This window comes from Salarias fasciatus, chromosome 12, assembly GCF_902148845.1.
Source record: "Salarias fasciatus chromosome 12, fSalaFa1.1, whole genome shotgun sequence".
NCBI classification, from domain to species: Eukaryota; Metazoa; Chordata; class Actinopteri; order Blenniiformes; family Blenniidae; genus Salarias; species Salarias fasciatus.
The window spans coordinates 4131966-4149457 of NC_043756.1; the positions used below are offsets into that span (position 1 = coordinate 4131966).

At 46.1% G+C, this 17492-nt stretch overlaps 1 protein-coding gene across 1 annotated transcript in view; it reads right to left on the reverse strand.

The window, feature by feature from the left end:
* gnb1l (guanine nucleotide binding protein (G protein), beta polypeptide 1-like) overlaps positions 1–8103 on the reverse strand; it is a 30167-nt gene extending 22064 nt beyond the window's left edge. The window contains exons 1-5 of the mRNA XM_030105427.1: positions 7958–8103; positions 1602–1664; positions 1323–1488; positions 1065–1190; positions 289–451 (exon numbers count right to left, since the gene is read on the reverse strand). Of these exons, the coding sequence (XP_029961287.1) occupies positions 289–451; positions 1065–1190; positions 1323–1432 (399 nt within the window). The 5' untranslated portion in view covers positions 1433–1488; positions 1602–1664; positions 7958–8103. The remainder of the gene's footprint in view (positions 1–288; positions 452–1064; positions 1191–1322; positions 1489–1601; positions 1665–7957) is intronic.
* Between the last annotated feature and the right edge of the window lie 9389 nt (positions 8104–17492).

The window sequence follows — 17492 nt, forward strand, 5'->3', positions numbered from 1 at the left end:
AGATAACATTATTAATAACCTGTGGAGGGCGTACCCTTGCATTTGCCAACAGTCGGCTGGGATCAGCTCCAGCTGTGGGCCTAACTTGGATGAAGACAGCTCCAGAAGATGGATGGATAGATTATTAATAAGATATCAATCTCCACACTAAGTGAAATTCCTGAGGAATGACTCAAATCTTGCAATTTAGACAAACTTCGAAAATATTTCTCAACATTCTCAACCCTTACGTACGACATGACCCCGATGGGGATGGAGGAAGCTCAGTCTCCTCTTTGACCCACTGACCTCTTCCGTCTGTTGGCCTGGATATGCCAGCAGGGAGGCGCTCGGGCTCGTCTCCAGCACGGAGCACTGACAGAACCCAACGCTGCCGGTCCACACGGCGTCCACCGGCTCACTGCGGCCTTCGCTCAGGTCCCACAGACACACCTGCATGTCTCGTCCCTGACTGGACCACCATCGCGGGAAAAAAAGCAAAACGCAAGAGGAAACTGCAGCAGTTACCATATCGAACTGACACCCTGAGAATGAAATCAGATCAAAAGTTAAGTTGAAGGTGCAATCGAAAACAAAACGATATAAGATAATCAGGAAAATGTTGCAAAAAGAAACAGCAGATTATACAGTAAAACAAGTGGGGTGTCAAACACACGTTAGTGCAAGAGCCACATCCAGCCTGATTCCATCTTGAGTGGGCCGGATGGGTAAAGCAGTGCCAATATAACCTTTAAATTTAAACTTTTCTTTGCTGTGGCACAGAGTGTAGCTGAAGAAAAGATCTATATTTTCACAAAAATGAAATAATTATAGCCAAAAATTGCTCCAATCTAAACATGAAGTCAGTTTTAATATCTTTTGGTTCAAAATACATTGAAATTTTCAAAAACCCACAATTCAGTGTTTTCTTTGAAATCTTTACAATTTGCTTAGTGTCTTCACGGGCCACATTGGAGTCACTTGCGGCCCCGTTTTGGCCCACGGGCCTCGCGGTTGATGCCCCCGCCCTAAACCTCACAGATTGGACTTTTAATCCAAATACAGAAAGGTGGTCTGTACTGTACCTGATGAGGTTATCTCTGGACTGCAGGGTGCTGACCCACATGACCGAGCTTCCAGAATGACCTTCGATGACCTTCTCAGGCCTCCTGCTGTTCAGGTTCCACATGTGGATGGCACCTTTGCCTGACCTGCAAAACCCAAAGAGTTAAAACAGTCACATGAGTCAGGCTCTTAATACATTTGTGATTTTTGTGAAAAAGAAATTAATGAACTTTATAAATGACAACTTGACTGTCTGAAAAGAATTAAAGCTGACTCACCCAGAAAACAGGAGAGGAGTGCCTTCTCCATGACAGCTAAAGTGGAGGCTGTTAAGAGGGGCACCGGCTCCCCTCAGGGTGTAGATGGGGGATGGAGCGGGGCGAGACATCCCTCCGTTACGCTCTCAGCGCAATCGCACCATTTCAGTCACTGAAAAAGACAATGCTGTCCAGCAGAACAGGTGAGCGGGAATTATTATAACTCAGTCGTGTAATCAAGGCTGAAGAATCATTAAAAAAAATAAAAAAGAAAAGAAAGAAAGGCTGGGAAAAGCTCACAGTGAAGACTGAGCTGCAAAAACAATGTTTCCATCACAAACTGTCAGCGAGGCGGCACCATTTCTGCAGAAATGAGAAGAAAAAAAAAAGTCCAATCAAAACAGGTAATTTCAGTCTTACAGAAGAATAGAAGACAAATGTTTAGACAGGCCAAATCACAGAAACCCTTGTAATTTCTTTTTTTCCTTCTCCTCACTCAAAACACTAAGCAGAGGCAATCAGAGAGGAGCTCCATTATGCCTTCAAGCCTGTCTTCCACATCTTCCACACTGCAGACGGTTGTGTCTGTATTTTCTCCATTGTCAGTAGCGACAAACCCTGTAGCAGTCTCTCTCTCTCTCCTCTACCTTATAACACCTCGCTTACTCAATACGTCATGAATCAAAGCCACTGACAGCTTAATTACAGTAAACACTCTGAGATTCGGGCTTCTCCCTTCTCTTGTAATCAGCAGCCGTTGTCCCAGAGGCAGAGGGAAGAGCTCGGGCTTTTATGTCATTTGTCGGCCGGGCAGGTGAGGAAACAGATCCGACCACAGGCATGCCGCCAGGAAGTGATGCTCTCACAATAAAATTCTGTGCAATCGCATGTTCAGTGCTGCTCAGCGATTCACTGCTCATGTCAATCCATCCCGACAAAAAAAGCAACATGAGAAACAGTGGCGGGAGTGCTGCACATGGTTCATTTTTGGAGGTTTTCCATATTCTTCAGCAGAACAGCACTGATGAGCACAGAGGAGAAATCCACGCAAATGATTTCACACCATTACATAGTATTTCATGAACTAACCATGAGCTGTAAGGTAACTGCAGTAAAGCATGATGCGCTGTGTTACGCTTGGCCTCTCAGCATGGGAAAAATTACCAACGTTAAGTACAAACACACTGAGCTACAATGCAAATATTTCTTCCTTTTCTTTATTTCAGGAAAACCACATAAGGAAAACAGGATGCCTGAACATGGAAAATCATGTATACAACGTACTGACCTGACTCCAGTGATGTGTTTGATGTTGATTCGCGAATACAAACTGTTGGCAAAATTATTTGAAAAGCAATTCTTACAACTATGGAAGTGGCCAATTAGTCTCCTGAATCACCACCGGAAATCTCAGTTGGTCAAACAAATTAGAGTTTCAATTATGTGTGAAGCATGTTGCATGCAATGCAGTCGGCCACCACTAGTTGGGGCTACAGCGGCATCGCAGTTTAATGACATGACCTCGCAAGACCTGCTTCCACTGAAGATGGTCAAAGCTAAAACCTTCGGAAAGCGAAGACAATACACTGAGCAGAGGATATACAATCAAAAATATGGGTGTTTTATGAAATGTTTTCTGTTTTTCCACTAGTTTACATAACAATTTTCATTTACTCAACAGAGCAGAGAGTCACAAGGAAGGTCCCAACTAATTACCAAAAACATGTGCATGGTACTGCTGACTGCTCTGATCAGCCTCAACAGTGGACACATTTCTTTCAGGGAAATGAATTAATGTGTTGTTCTCCCACAAAAACATTTTAAAATCTCATCCATCCATACACAAAACAGACACAGCTAGTCCGTGAATGAAGACAGATCGCACAGAGACACAGTGGGAATCTGCACAGTGCTGTTTATGCCACGGTTAATAAAGCAACACTCAGCAGCCGGCCCCTCCGCCCCATACTTTTACTTATCATAACCCCCTCTGCACTTCGCAATCAGCAGACACTGAAACTGGAGCCCGAGGCATTCAGGAGCAGCTCATTTCAGAAGGTTAGTGGTTAAATTGTCCATGTGAACCTGTGAAGCGGAGAGACAGATAGCCCTGGCCGGCCTGCCTAATTAACCTCACAATGCTGCAGTCTGACGGTCTCAAACGGACACAGTTGAAATGAATTTACCAGGGATGCACAGAACGGGTTGTGAAATGGCGCCGCGAGAGAAGACGGCAACAAGATCCCTGAAAATATGTAAAAATGACAATCTGACAAATGACTGCCGGGGATTTTGACCATGAAGAATGGTGCCTATCTGTGAGCTGAAGCAACAGAAAAAGCCTCCAGCCATCGACTGTACGAACTTGTTTTTGTGTGGTATGAGGACAACGGCGAGAAAACGTCAACAGTGTTTTTGTGAGGGTCTATCAGTTAAGCTGCTCCTCCTGTGAACGGGTGGGTAAGGCCGCATTCCTGAAGCAGAGTCCTGAGCCTGTGTGAGTGTGTGACAGGGGGAGGCTCACGCTGATAACAGGTGGATTAAGCGTCCCTCATTGTCCTTTTGCAGCGGGCCCGTATGAGGCTGTGAGTCACGGACACAGCGGCCTCAAACCGGCTACGTTCACTGTCTGAAGACCAGCTCGCTGTCAATCAAAACATAACAACCGGGGACGGCGATGCAGACTTTACTATTTCACCCGTAAAAACTAATATCACAAAGATGAACGCAGCAGCAACTTTCCCCTACTGCCGCTTCCTTCGAGAGTTCCTCCCGTTTTCCAGACGTCAGCGTTTCCAGAGGCTGGACCGGCCCCAACAATGGGACTGTTGTCGTGGCTGAAAGTGAGTCACCCACAAAACCCAAACACAAACATGTAGGCAGCTCAGGAAGCCAGAGACGGATACTGTAAACAAACAACACCACAGCAGGATGTCACTCAAATCTATTTCCAAGTACCCTTAAATCTGTTCCATGCGAACAGAGAGCGGCGGCCAAGCAACCGATCGGGCCCGTCGTTTGTCACAAGAGCAGTTTCCCTTCGAGACTCACCTCGAGGTAAGTTCACTGCTCGACGTATTCGTGCCAAAGTTACTCAAGGACAAGATACTTGTTCTCTCCAAAATTTATTGCATCGGTTTTAATAAATGTCAGAAGGCTTCATGAAGTGATTGGACAACAGATAGCCAAGGGCCCGGCGGGTCAGTAAATTGCTCCGTGCTGCACAGTCTCCTTATTAAACATGTCAATGCTAAAAAGAAGAAGAAAAAAAAATCTCAGAATCACGTAGCAACAAACTAACAGGCTGAGCGTAATTAAACCTGCGTGTTGCGGACGTGCCATAATAAATCAGGCCGACTGAGCGAGCTGGACGTCGGCTGCAGCGGGATGAGGCAGGAGAAGACGGCCGAGGCTCCCGCTGGCCCTGTAACAGATAAGACAGCTCGGGGTAATCTGACTCTAAGTCCATGGATAAAGGCAGTTTGTCTCTTCTTGGGCTGTCTGTCCACACCTACGGGGTAATTAGGCCTAATTATGAGAGAAAGGTCCGCTTCCCCTTCATGTTATTAAATAAGAGCCAGCCTCGTCCGCCAAGGATCTCTCAACACCAGCAAGGGGCTGGCGACCTTCAGATCAAACACAGCCACTATCTGCGCCCCCCCACCCCACGCCCCCCGGCTGCAGCGGCCGTTCCCCCTCCTCAGCACTGCTGCGCATATGAGGCTCGAAGAGAGAGAGTATTCGTTATGATAGGGGGCATCAAAGTTTTTTGTTCCGTGAGGAGAGGCGAGGCGAGGCGAGGCGGGGGAGTCCTGTCCACATTCTTCGCTTAGTGCTGGTATCATGTGATCGGCAGCAACCCACCTGAGCTGCCCCCTTGTCAAATTCTGCCATTCATAAATAAGAGCAGGGAGGGAGGGACATGCTGATCACAGGGGTTTATTATAGAAGCTTTATAATGCCTCAGCTTCACAGGAGCCATTATGGAGGCATGGGATCCCAAGATCTCGCCAACTGATATCAACCTCATCAAATATGAGATCTGAGCTGCATGATGAAAACCCAAAGTAGATTACACATAACTCAAAAGCTTCATTCTAGATACGACCTCCAGTGGAAATAAAAGCATTCCTTCTGCAGAACATCTTTGCACACAAAAAGGATCTCAAATCCGTGTATAGCTACCACATTGCACCGCCGCTATTCGGCATCCTGCTGTTTATCAAAGGCAACGGCCTTATCTGCCGTTTCCCTGCTGCTCGATGTCTGGCCGCGAAGGCATTTCCACCTCGCCGGCTGGTCAGTGGGTGGTGAACTGGCTCTGCAACCATTAGTCAGCCTTTCTTTTTTCTCACCCTCCCCCAACCAATACAGGTCCTCCTGAGGAGGAAACCGATGTGCCAAATAGAGAGCGTGGTCCATTATAAAAGTCCAGTTAGAAAAACAGCACAGGAAGTGGCAAGGAAGACGCACGCCCTTTATTGTGTCTTGGTGGGGGTATCTGGACTGGATAAACAGCCCAGCGTCAGATAGAGGCTGAAGTCAGACACAAGTGCACCAACACCCACTGTCAGTCACAGATCCACTGAGCGGGAAGAGGTAGCATTGTTCAAGTGAATGGCGTGAATGCTAAGCAGGGGCCATTGCAGATAAGGGCTTAATGCCTTGTGGGTGTCATTGAGGCAGGCACTGATGGAGCACTGTGTCAGAGGGTCCTGATTTAGGAGGTTCTGACTGTGGTCAACAGGTACCGGGAGCCTTATCTGTTTGCATTATCACCCATTTCCTCCATAAGGTCATTTACCCGGGCACGACAGCACAAAAGGACACAAGAGGGTCGACAGCTGTGGTGTCATCACCACACATCACCTTACATTTTGGGCGTGATGGCCTTCAGAGAGGTGCAGGGGTTTTGCTGTCAGTACAGAACAGATATGAAAACAAGTAAATGCTTGTTGTTCTGTAATCCCGATGAGACGTCATGCAAAACACAGCACAGGAAACAAGAGGATGCTACATGTTGTCAAACAGCATCCCGCGATGCTTAAGCTGTCAGTCATCTCCAGGGGTGTGATGAGTGACGGCATGCACGCTAAGTACTGAGCAGTGAAAAGCTCGACAGAGAGGCAACTGTTCGTGCACGGGAGGTCAAACAGAACATTGATAGCAAACTTGAGTTTAAAAAACAAAACACCTTTTACAAACACTTGTCACAAATGTGCATCTTACGTGTTACGACTGGTAGATGCCGAGGTTCACATAGGAGATATCCCAAGATCACTTCACAAATGAAACTATTTGGGAAATTTGTTATTATAAAAATACAAATACCACAATATGAATGGTATGTTTTGAACTAAAAAAATGAATAAGACTGTGTGGGAAGTTTAAATTTATAATCAGGCCTTAAAACGCTAATATTTGCTCAGGTCTGTGTTATTATCTTCATAAAGTTTTCGCTTTCTAATCAGGCCTTTTTTAATTGTTTTTTTTTTAAATATATTTCATAATGTTAATCACTCAAGGCTAAGATTCTTAATAACTTTGATCTGATGTTTCTCCTTCATTTCCTTGGAAAGCACTGTGAATTGTCTTGTGTCTGAATGGTGCAGTGTGAATACACTTGTCTTGCCATGTGATGAAGTTTGGGCAAAAACATTTCACTGGTGTGTTTTATATCTGCCTTAAGTCAACTGGAATAAGTTTCAACTGCACACAAGCTTTAAGACTTAATTTTAAACTTCTTCTACTTGTTTTCAAATCATCAAATGGTCGCACTCCACCCCATGCTTTCAGAGCTGCTTCAATCTTAGCTTGGTCTCTCAGGTCAGCTGGTCCTGGTGGTACACAAATCAAAGTGGAATCACTTCCACTAAAATGTGGAACAATCTGCCTTGAAACATCAGACAAGCCTGTTCTTTTTCCATTTTTAGCCTAATTTTACTCACTAGCATTCAATGTAGCATGGGACATTGGATTCCAGTTTTAGTTTAGTGTCTTATGTTTTATTTAATTTGCACTCCTCATGTCCAATACTTGGCTTCAACCATGGTTGTGTGAATAAAGATGGTATGATAAGTAGGAATGAAAGAGGGATAAGTGGATGAAACCTTAGTTGATTCAAGTATGAAAATTAAATATAACTGTCCACGCAATAATTTCTAATGTGGGGGAAAAAAAGATGTTAAACAGCTAATTTCAAGATATTTTGCAAAATGACTCAAGTCAAGTCAGACCAAACTTTGCTCAAATTGTCCAATTTTTTTTTCGTAGTTATCCCATCAATCAGAGAAAAAAAATAAACAAAACCACACATGCCAATTTGATCCTGCATTTCTGATAACACTGTTATACTTTCTCTAACGCACGGTGAGAAGGGCTGGTAATCTTAGTACAACAGGCAAACCCAAACACAAACAAGGGAAGGATTTGTGGGGAGTGTATCTCATGTGTCAATAAAGAAGACAGCTGTCATTCAGAGAAGATATGTCAGGATTGCCAAAACGCTATTAAAAGATGCTGGGAGCGGCTTTTAAATGCCTGGTAGATGTCAGGTAAACAATGTGAATTAAAGGACTTTGAGAGGTTATTGACAAACAGTTTAACAAGGCGACACGCGAGCAGATGATAGAAGCAACATAATACTGTATGTGTACCTTTTCAGGACCTGACAGGCAGAAGTCGCGGTTATAGAAGGAGTTATGCAGAGGAAAAATCAAGAGGACGCTTCAAAAACGCTTTAAAATATACCATGTCGGAGAGACAGCGGTGTTTTTCAGATACATAGGAAACTGTGGCAGATTTAAAGAAGGAAACAAAACATGCGCGCTCCGGAGAAGAAGGACCTCTGTTTACAGCAGCGGGGCTGGCCAGGGCGGTGCCTGAACAAAAAGGGCTTTGCAATCTCTCTCTCTCGCTCTCTCTCTCTCCCTCGCTCTCTCTGAATAGAATAGAATAGAATAGAAATGTATTTATGAAGCGTCATTCAGGCAAAAATACAAGGAAATAAAGTGAATACATTAACGTAAAACTAATAGAATGAGTAAAACTTATAGTTTATTAGAAAGCCTGATCAAGTAGTAGTGTTTTAAGGCCTGCTTTAGAAGAAAAAGAGAATGTTTGAGCAGTCTTCAGATGTTTACAAACTTTGTTCCATAGATGAGGAGCATTGGAACTATAAGCTGCTTCACCTTGTTTGCTTCAGACTCTGGGAACACTTCGTTAACTTCTTTCAGAGGACTTCAAGAGTCTGAATGATCCTTTTCAAAAAGCAGATCTGAGATGTACTTAGGAACGAGACCATTCAAAGCATTAGAGACAAGTGTGATTTTGAAGTGGATCCAGTACAGGCAGCCAGTACAGAGACTGAAGCTGTAATGTGTTCCACCCTCTTTATGTTGGTGATGACTCAGCATGCAATAGAATAGAATAGCGACTTGATGAATCCCAGAGGGAATTTTTGTTTACAGCATTGGTTCATGCATGTTAAAATACAAATAAATAGAATTACATGGTAAAATATCAATTAATTAAGAGTAATATTTAGATAAGTATATATTAATACGTACAAGGCATGTACATGGACTAATATTAGCATGGAAGAATGACTTGGCACAACAAGGACAACATTATTTCCAGGGGAGAGTTACAGTCTGAGGAAGAAAAGGATTTCCTGTGGCACTGTATGGAGCATGTTGGTATGAGCTGCTGAAGGCGCTCCTGCTGGTGAACAGGACATCATTGAGGGGGTAAGAAACATTGGTCAGAATGGACCTTCAATTCATCGATGGGGCTCCTGCTGTCTGAAACCACCTGTACTGAGTCTGCCTCCACCCCCACAATGTCACTGGCCTATTCAAGTTGGTCAAGCCTGTTGGTGTCAGCCACCATCAGCCTGCTGCCCCAGAATGCAACAGCATAGATGAGAGCACTCGCCACCACAGACACAGAGAAAACTTTTAGCATAATACAACAGATGCTGAAGGACTTCAGCCACATCAAAACATAGAGGCAGCTTTTCCCCTTCTTCTAAAGTGCTTCAGTGTTCCCCACCCGGTCCATTTTATTGTCCACAGCTCCAGATATTGCAATTTTCTGCAACATCCACACTGAACCCCTGGATGGAAATGGGGGACATGGACTGGAAACCCTGTCCCTCTCAGGCCCACCAGATTAATGTGAACAGTGACAGTTCTGCTCACACTAAGTGAATAAATTGTTCAGAGTCACTCTGTACTCATTATCCCTGCTGATACATCCAACCACTGCAGAATCATCAGAACCTCTGGAGATGTCAGGTCTGGGTGAAGTACACAAGGACGGCATCCAATCCACCTGCATCGTCATCAGCAGCAGTATCAAAGCATCTCTCACAGCCCACAGCCTACACCAACCCCTCTAATACCATTTGTTTTAGGGCTGATTTTATGTACAGGCCAGATTTTTATCACTGGCATCCTCAGAAAAGTTATTTGTAGTGTGAGCTCAACCAAGTAACAGTGAGGTTTCCCTCACAGGCTATACCTTGAACTGAGCTTTGACGAAGAACGTCAGGCTTCTACTGTGTCAATAAATGTACTGCAAATTTAAAAAAAAAAAAAATCCAAATTTGAAGAAAATATGGAACTGATCAAACACTCTAAAAATGTTCAATGTATAATTTCAATATTCAAGCAGTAGACTTTCCAATAAATATTTTCTTTTGCCATGGAGACATTTTTCTCTCAACAAAGGTAATATCACAGATGTTCTAGAGTCTAAATTTATCCAGTTTTTTTTTTCAGAATTGTCAGTATCATAACTAAAAAAGGTAAAATACAGAAGTGGGCAATATCAAACTTGCTCAGCCTTCCAATATTGCACAAACAGGGGAGTCTTTATTTTTCTCTGCAGTCCGTTTCAGTCTAATTGAGAAAGAGAGAGAGAAAACACAGAGCTCTAATCCACAGAGCACACAGACCCCTTTCATGGGAGCGCTGGGAGAGACCTTTATTTGTCCATTCCTATCATGGAGAAAGCGGGTTTCAAGCTCGGCTTGGTCTGAGCTGGAAGATTAAATGAAACCAGAGTGTTTTAAACCTCTTCTGTGAGCGTGGATTAGAGTCAGCCAATCCCCCTTGCACTCTAAAATGAAACAATGCGGAGTACAGGTGGCTCAGTGGGAGAGAGAGCAAAGCATGTGGCACAGAGCAGGTTTGAAATCCAAACAATCCTCGAGTCTCAGCAACAGAAAAACTCGAGAAAGTCAGAAGACAATGTTTGCTCAATAATCCCCACGTGAAACAATTCTCTGCTCCGGAATTTCTTCAGGCAAATCAGTTGATGAACATTAGAGATACACTCCTGTTGAAGCATTTGCTGCGGTAAAGCGCACATATTATTCTCACCTCTGAGACATATCACGCTCAAATTATGCTAAATGAGTCACACGATGTTTTGGATTCGGGGTGGAGAAGGATTATCGCTGTATCTAATCCATTAATGAGACAGATCAAATACAGCAGCACTTAACGACAAACATGAAAAGGTTGAGTCTCCGCTGCAGTGTAGCTGTGGGCTTAAACCAATTAGTGCAAATGGAGGTGGCAGGACAGTCACCCCTCAGCGGGAGGTGGGAGAGAGAGTCTTCTGCCTGGCCTGCACAGATACCATGGCCCACAGCGTCATCAATTATTCCTGGCATCTCAGCTTACTCATGAGCGAGCTGGGTGTGAGGGACAATGCCCACGGTGCCCTTGGGAGAAAGTGCTTTGGTCTCCCCACCGGCGAGCAGGAGAGGGCGACAGGGCTGGGGTGTGTATACAGTGTCTTCCATCCAGCACAAGAGGCCTGGTAAGGAAATCCCCGGAATCCCACTCCTGCTCCAGTCGGGGCAGGCAGGTCATTTTACAGCTCATCACCAAATTAGAAAGGCTGCGGGTCGGCCTGAGCGGCAGGCCGACCGCAGCGCGATGGAAATAGACGGGAGCGCTATGATTCGCCCTGCTGGTGCTCTTTCACCAGGCTCCCCTCTCATCGTGGAGAGGTGGAGGACTCACTGCCGAGGGCAAAACTCCAGGGAGGAGCGCCGCCGTCCGCTCTCCTCTCACTTCATGAAGGAATGGTTACACAGTTTGTGCACAGAAAGCCACTGTTTCCAGACACAGACGAGCTGTGAGGAAAGTGAAAGAAGCATGTACACAAAGGAAAAGGAAATGGTGCTTTTTAAAATGTTGTTCTTGTTAACGGAAATGCGATGGGTTTCAGCTGTTTGCAGGTGTGACTGTTTGCCCTGCGATGGACTGGTGACCTGTCCAGGGTGTGGCGTGCCTCCAGGCCATTCTCAGCTGGGATCGGCTGTCCTGAATTGGATAAAGTGATATATAAAAGGATGGATGGAAGATTTCAGCAATGCATATTAAAGTGGCACAGTGCTCACACTGTTCCTTCCCATCAACATCTCCAAGGTTTGAATCCAAGCCGAAGTGCTTATACAGTATGTTTGCATGTTTCACCTGTGCCTTCCTGTGTTTTCTCCAGACCCTTTTGTAGTTACAGTAACACCAGACGTCATACTTGACGCCGTCTTTCTCACATGATAACTCACTTTGTTGCAGTTCTTGCTTCAGTTCAGTGGAGGTTGAAATTGTGGAGCCAAACTCACAGTCAAGTCCAAGGTCATGAAATCCATTTTGCACAGTGAAGCAGGTGATAAACATATGAAACAGCTGAATTATTACAGCCTCCTGTGATCCTTCTCGGAATAAAGTGGACTGAAGCGTCCCGACTTGAAAAGAAAGACAGCTGCATTGCTCCATCACTTCCCTCCTTGCTGTGATTGTTCGCATTAAAAGTTTTTAAACTATGAACACACACACACACACACACACATTACCATGAACCTTTCATAAATCAATTTTTAATGAAACTATTTTTTTCCTTTTGATGCAGACGAGCAAGAATGTGAACGTTGTGAGCCCTCAACCTTCCACTGGAATTTAATCCAACAGTTAAAACGGCTCCTTCAGTCACAGACAAAGTGTAAATACGCGTGTTGCCTCTGAAAAGTTGTATGTCCTTCAGCAGCCTCAGAGTGCTTTGTACTGTCAGTCACACTCACCATTTCATGCATACCAAATATTGCACAACCTTCTTTTGAGGCAGCTTCACAACTGGTGCCTTGCCCAAGGACACTTTGAAAGACGGACATTTACAGTGTAATAGTGACAGAACAATATTCGCCCACTGAGTCACATCCTTTTAAAACTGTTTTTTTTAAACTATATCAAGTCATCATCATCATCATCATCATTAAACTATAAATTGGAAAGACCAATGAACCTTTTTGGACCATCATCATTAAAGTTTTTATAATTGAACTTTTGTGGTGAACTACTGTATGAACGTCTGAAGCAGCACCAGTCCACCAAACAGCCCGAGACGGAGCGTAAACCCAAAGGCTTGATCCTCAGAGAGAACTGAAAACGTGCGTCACATACAGTGTGTTGTGAGATTCCTTTCACTTCTCTCTGGAATTGCACCTCCACTCTGTGATAAAGTGATTTTTCCTCCAGTTGCACGCAGACCAGAGTGCTTCTCTGCGTGTCAGCAGATGAGTCCACATTAAGCTATCGGGACGGCAGGAGGAGATACGGGCCGACGGGAGTGTGTGTTGGACGTGCAGGTATCACATGCGGCTGTGCCGAGGCCTCCGCGGTTCATGTTTTCCTTTGGCATCTTCACAAGTGTGAGTGGAGAAATCTCAGGGAGGGCGAGGAGTGACTGGCCGGCCTGTCCAACAAAACGCAGCTTTGACGCCGCTATCAGCTTCACGGAGTCATCCTCCCTCTGGAACAGGGAAGAGGGGGAGGCGCCCGGTGTCTAAAGGTAATATTCTTATCAATCCGTCACGAAACTCCACTGTAATGATGAATCGGTTGTTCATGGCCACGTCCACAGGATCCTCTCTGACCTCTGGCTTAACTGTAAATGTGCCCATGTGACGATTTAGTGCTCACAGCTCAATTTATAAACACTTGACCTTCTGGAATATAATGTCAATTCAAAAGTAAGATGTACACAAATAAATCACCCGTAATTATCATAGAAGTTATTTTTAAGTAAAGATTTGAAAGCATGTTGAACTGCAAGAGGCAGCCAAGCGAGGAGAGCAAAAATAAAGAGAGGCGTAGCTTCAGCACGACAGAAGCCAGATCAGTGAGTGGAGACCTGCAGTTATGACCACTCTTCCTGCTGCTTCATTAGTCATCCGGAGGACTGGAAGGCCGAGGGTTACCCTGAACGGCTGATTACTGAGCTGCAACTGCTGAATTACACCGCTGGCCTCGGCGCAGCAGAGTTTCCCTGTGATGCCGCCGCTCTCTGTTTTAGAACTGTCTGAAAATGTTGAATTTGTTTTGGAAACACCGGCGTTTCCCCTCCGTTTTTTGAGGGGAATCTCCTGAGTGATGAGCGAGCCAGGCCGAGCAGGTCACACACACACACACACACACACACACACACACACACACACACACACACACACACACACACACACACACACACACACACACACACACACACACTTCACTCCACATCCACGCACAACACACAGCGGCGTCTCCCATCAGATGGAGACAAACAGTGAGGCATAGCTAACGCACACACTCTGCATCCAGAACGCGTAGTGTGTGTGTGTGTGTGTGTGTGTGTGTGTGTGTGTGTGTTCTTACCACATACATTACTTACAAACACAGATATCAGCATGATTTGCAATCTGCAGCGGTCGCCCGTGCACTGAGCCGTCCAGGCGGATGTGCTGGCTGCAGACTGCGAGGTCTTCACGCCACTGGAGGGTCTGGGGTTGATTTATGTGAAGCGACTCGGGCTGATAACACCAGAGCCTCGGAGCAGACACGTTCAGAAGGAAACTGTCAACTCGGCGTTGACACTGATGGTTTCTCTGCTTCACAAACGTCGGGAAGCGAACTGAAGTCGTCTGTTACGCACAAGCTTGTTGAGTTGATTATCTACAAAAAGCTGTGTCCCAGCAGCACTAACATGTTGGAAATGATTTAAAACAAAAAGAAGTGTTGATTTCAGTCGATGTGAGAGACCTGGCTGCGTGGTTTAAGACTTGAGGTTGCTGAATATAATTGTTGTCTTAATGACATCGAACACGCCCTGTTTTGGATGCAGACTGGTCCGCCAGACTGGTCCTGATAGGCCAAGCCTGACCGCCGATGCTCGCTCCTGTTCAGACACACACATCCCTTCTGATAAAGGCCACAGCGGCGGCCATGTGTATTGAATTTAGAGCGCTCCTGGGGGTATCCTGTTCTTATCAGGGGTCAGATAAGCTCATTTCGCAGGCCTTCACCTCTCTGAGGCTCCGTTCCGACACGCTTTAAGTGTAAATTTTCCACCGTTTTGCTTTTATTTGAGTTTGAGGTTACAAAGGACAGAGAGCCACTGAGTGAATCTCAGCAGAGGAAACATTTGTGGCAAAATCAAACAGGAATCCTTAAGATGTTTGAAACAGCGAAGATAACCTTGACATTCCTCACCGGGAGGATTCAGACAGTGAACACGACCCGGTGCAGACCGCTGTGCCTTTCTTTGATGATCTCCACAGAAGAGACTCACTCTAAACAGTGTAACTTCTCACACAGCCTCGTCTGAACCTTCTTGATCCGCCTGTTGTTGTGATTCTGTCAGTACAGCTACAGCCTGGCTTCAGAGGACGATAGTGTTGAACTCCGGAGGCCAGATGAGGGGAACGACTGTAAACTCTCACCTCGGCTCTCCAGCTCGAGTCCCCGGCGCTGCATCCGGGCCCCGCAGGCATCTGGGGCTGACAGCTCTTGAGCCAGACACTGGCAATACAACAGAGCACTCATAATTGGCTCCTATTCATTTCTCGGGGATAATCCTCACCCAAGTCGAGCCTTTTCTCTTCCAAGCGCCTTTTTTTTTTTTCTTTTTGCAAATGTTTACACAAGGCATGTATCATTTTCTCCTCCTGCTCCTCCTGAAGACTCGGCTGAGGGTTGTACTCCCACCCAGTGTGTTAGAACCTGCGTATGAAGGCTCTGCACTTGCTGGAGCTCAGAACCTGAACTGACAAAGGCTTCGTGAATGTCTGACTCACAGACGACTGTCAGAGCTCAATGGGCCGGATTAAGCCGGAGCGTAGAACCGAGCGCTCTCTGACATGTTGACATGTTCTACTAAGTGCATTTCAAGGCGGATTTAGCTTGTTTGCTCCATTGTGGAGCAGCAGAAGAGACACAATTGCTAAATGGGGCCGACTGTTGTCAGGTCGGCGGGTGAACTCTCCTCCCGCTGTCTGGGCGAGCGGCCGACACTGACTCCGCTCTCGGGGCGAGCGAGCGAGGCTGCCGCGGATCCAGAGGAGGTTCAGAGGTTTCGGAGGGCTCCGTCCTTAACCAAACAAACACGGTGGAATTTCTGCCATTGTTGGCGCTGAGGGCTGAGTGACAGGGCTGCATAGCACAGCTGCCTGTCAGCGGAGACGAGTCCGGGTCGGAGTGCGACCGTCCCTCCCGACGCCGCTCGATATCAACTCATGTTCAGATCAGAAAGAGGGAATCTCACATAAACACTGAGAAAAGCTCCTCAGATCTATGTGACTGAACTTCACATGGAGTAATTAATGTTTTTTTTTCCCCCATGTGCCAATTACCAGACCGTCTTCTCATATTTAACCGTTAGTTTTTTTTAAATGTTACAAAGGAAATTATGAATTTTTAAAATATAGCTCCACGAGGTCTGAATAAATTCACCCATGAGAGAAAATAAAAGTACATTTTATGTGCACACAGTAAAAAGGAAAACAAAGTACAACAGACAGTAATCAATCAGTGGCCATCATTACTTTAATGGTGACGCCGTGCACGTCTTATTACTTTACATATAAATTATTGACAGCAAACGCTTTAATGGAAAATTACACTTCTCTATTTACATCTGCTAAAGTTTGCAGCCAGGCGACATCAGGCCTGCGCTCCCCACTTCTGGGTTTTAGCGCAGGTCATCATTAGCTGGCTGACCTGAAAGGTGAACCCTGACCCCCCCCACGAGGCACGGCTGAGGCTAAACACTGGTCAGATCTGAAGCCGGCGGCGACTGGTCAATAACTCAATAGATGAAGCAGACGAACTGGACGGAAGTGAACTATTTCAACTTCATGTTTGGTGCTGGAAAGAGGAGCTGGGACGCAGCAGGAGTCACACTATGGCCTCCACGGCTTCCCTCAGGCCGCCTCGGTCTCTGAAGTGGCTCGTTAAGCACGGAAACATGGACTCAGTTAACCCGCTGGCCGTTGCCCCGATTGGCCGGTTCCGTCAGTTCACTGCCCCCCCTCCCCTCCACTGAAAGCCCCCGTCGCTGCAGCGTGCGAGCCCTCTGTGCTCCGGGTGATGGAGTCAAGCTGTTCCTGCTGAGCGGAGGTCAGGGTCCTTCAGTCAGCACCTCAGCCCTGAGCAGAGCGCACAGGAATCCCCCCCGCCCTCCCCGCCCTCCCCACCCTAACCTGGGCTGGAACTCGGCCTTCTCCCCTGCAGCCCGGGTCCAAATAAACCTGGTAGCTCTTTCTCCCTCTCCTCTCTCCGTCTCCTGGCACGCTGTCACTCCCCTCATCGGAATCATTAATCAGAACGGGCAGATTAGCCTTCAAATAAAAATAAACTCCACCCAGCAGCCTCCTCTCAGGACCCTCGGTTTTTGTGGCAGCCCGGCGTATTGACAGCCGTCCTCCTCAATCCTCATCTCCCTAATAAAGCCAAGATGTCCGGCGCAGGCAGCAGGTTGAGCGGCGGAGCTGCTCTGGCTGATGCGGGGGTCCATTACTGCTTTATTGATATAAACAACTCGCCTTATCTTCAAGGGTGATGACTCTTGAGAGCTAACCTGCCATCCGTGGAAATACACAGCAGATAAGGGTTATCAGTTTGGCACCAATAAAGCCAGACTGACTTCCAGCGAGCGCGTATCTTTTATACGGATTAAAGGGATTAAATGTGCAACCTGAATATATTCAGACTTATGTTTCATTCAGTGACTGCTTGATCCTGTCTGCCAGTCTTGGCTCAGAAAACTGGAGTGAACCAGAAGGCAACAGTGCCACCTTTGGGTGAGGCTGAGTAGTGCAGCCGGGAGTGCCGTCGTTACTGATGGATGGAGTTGTCTGTG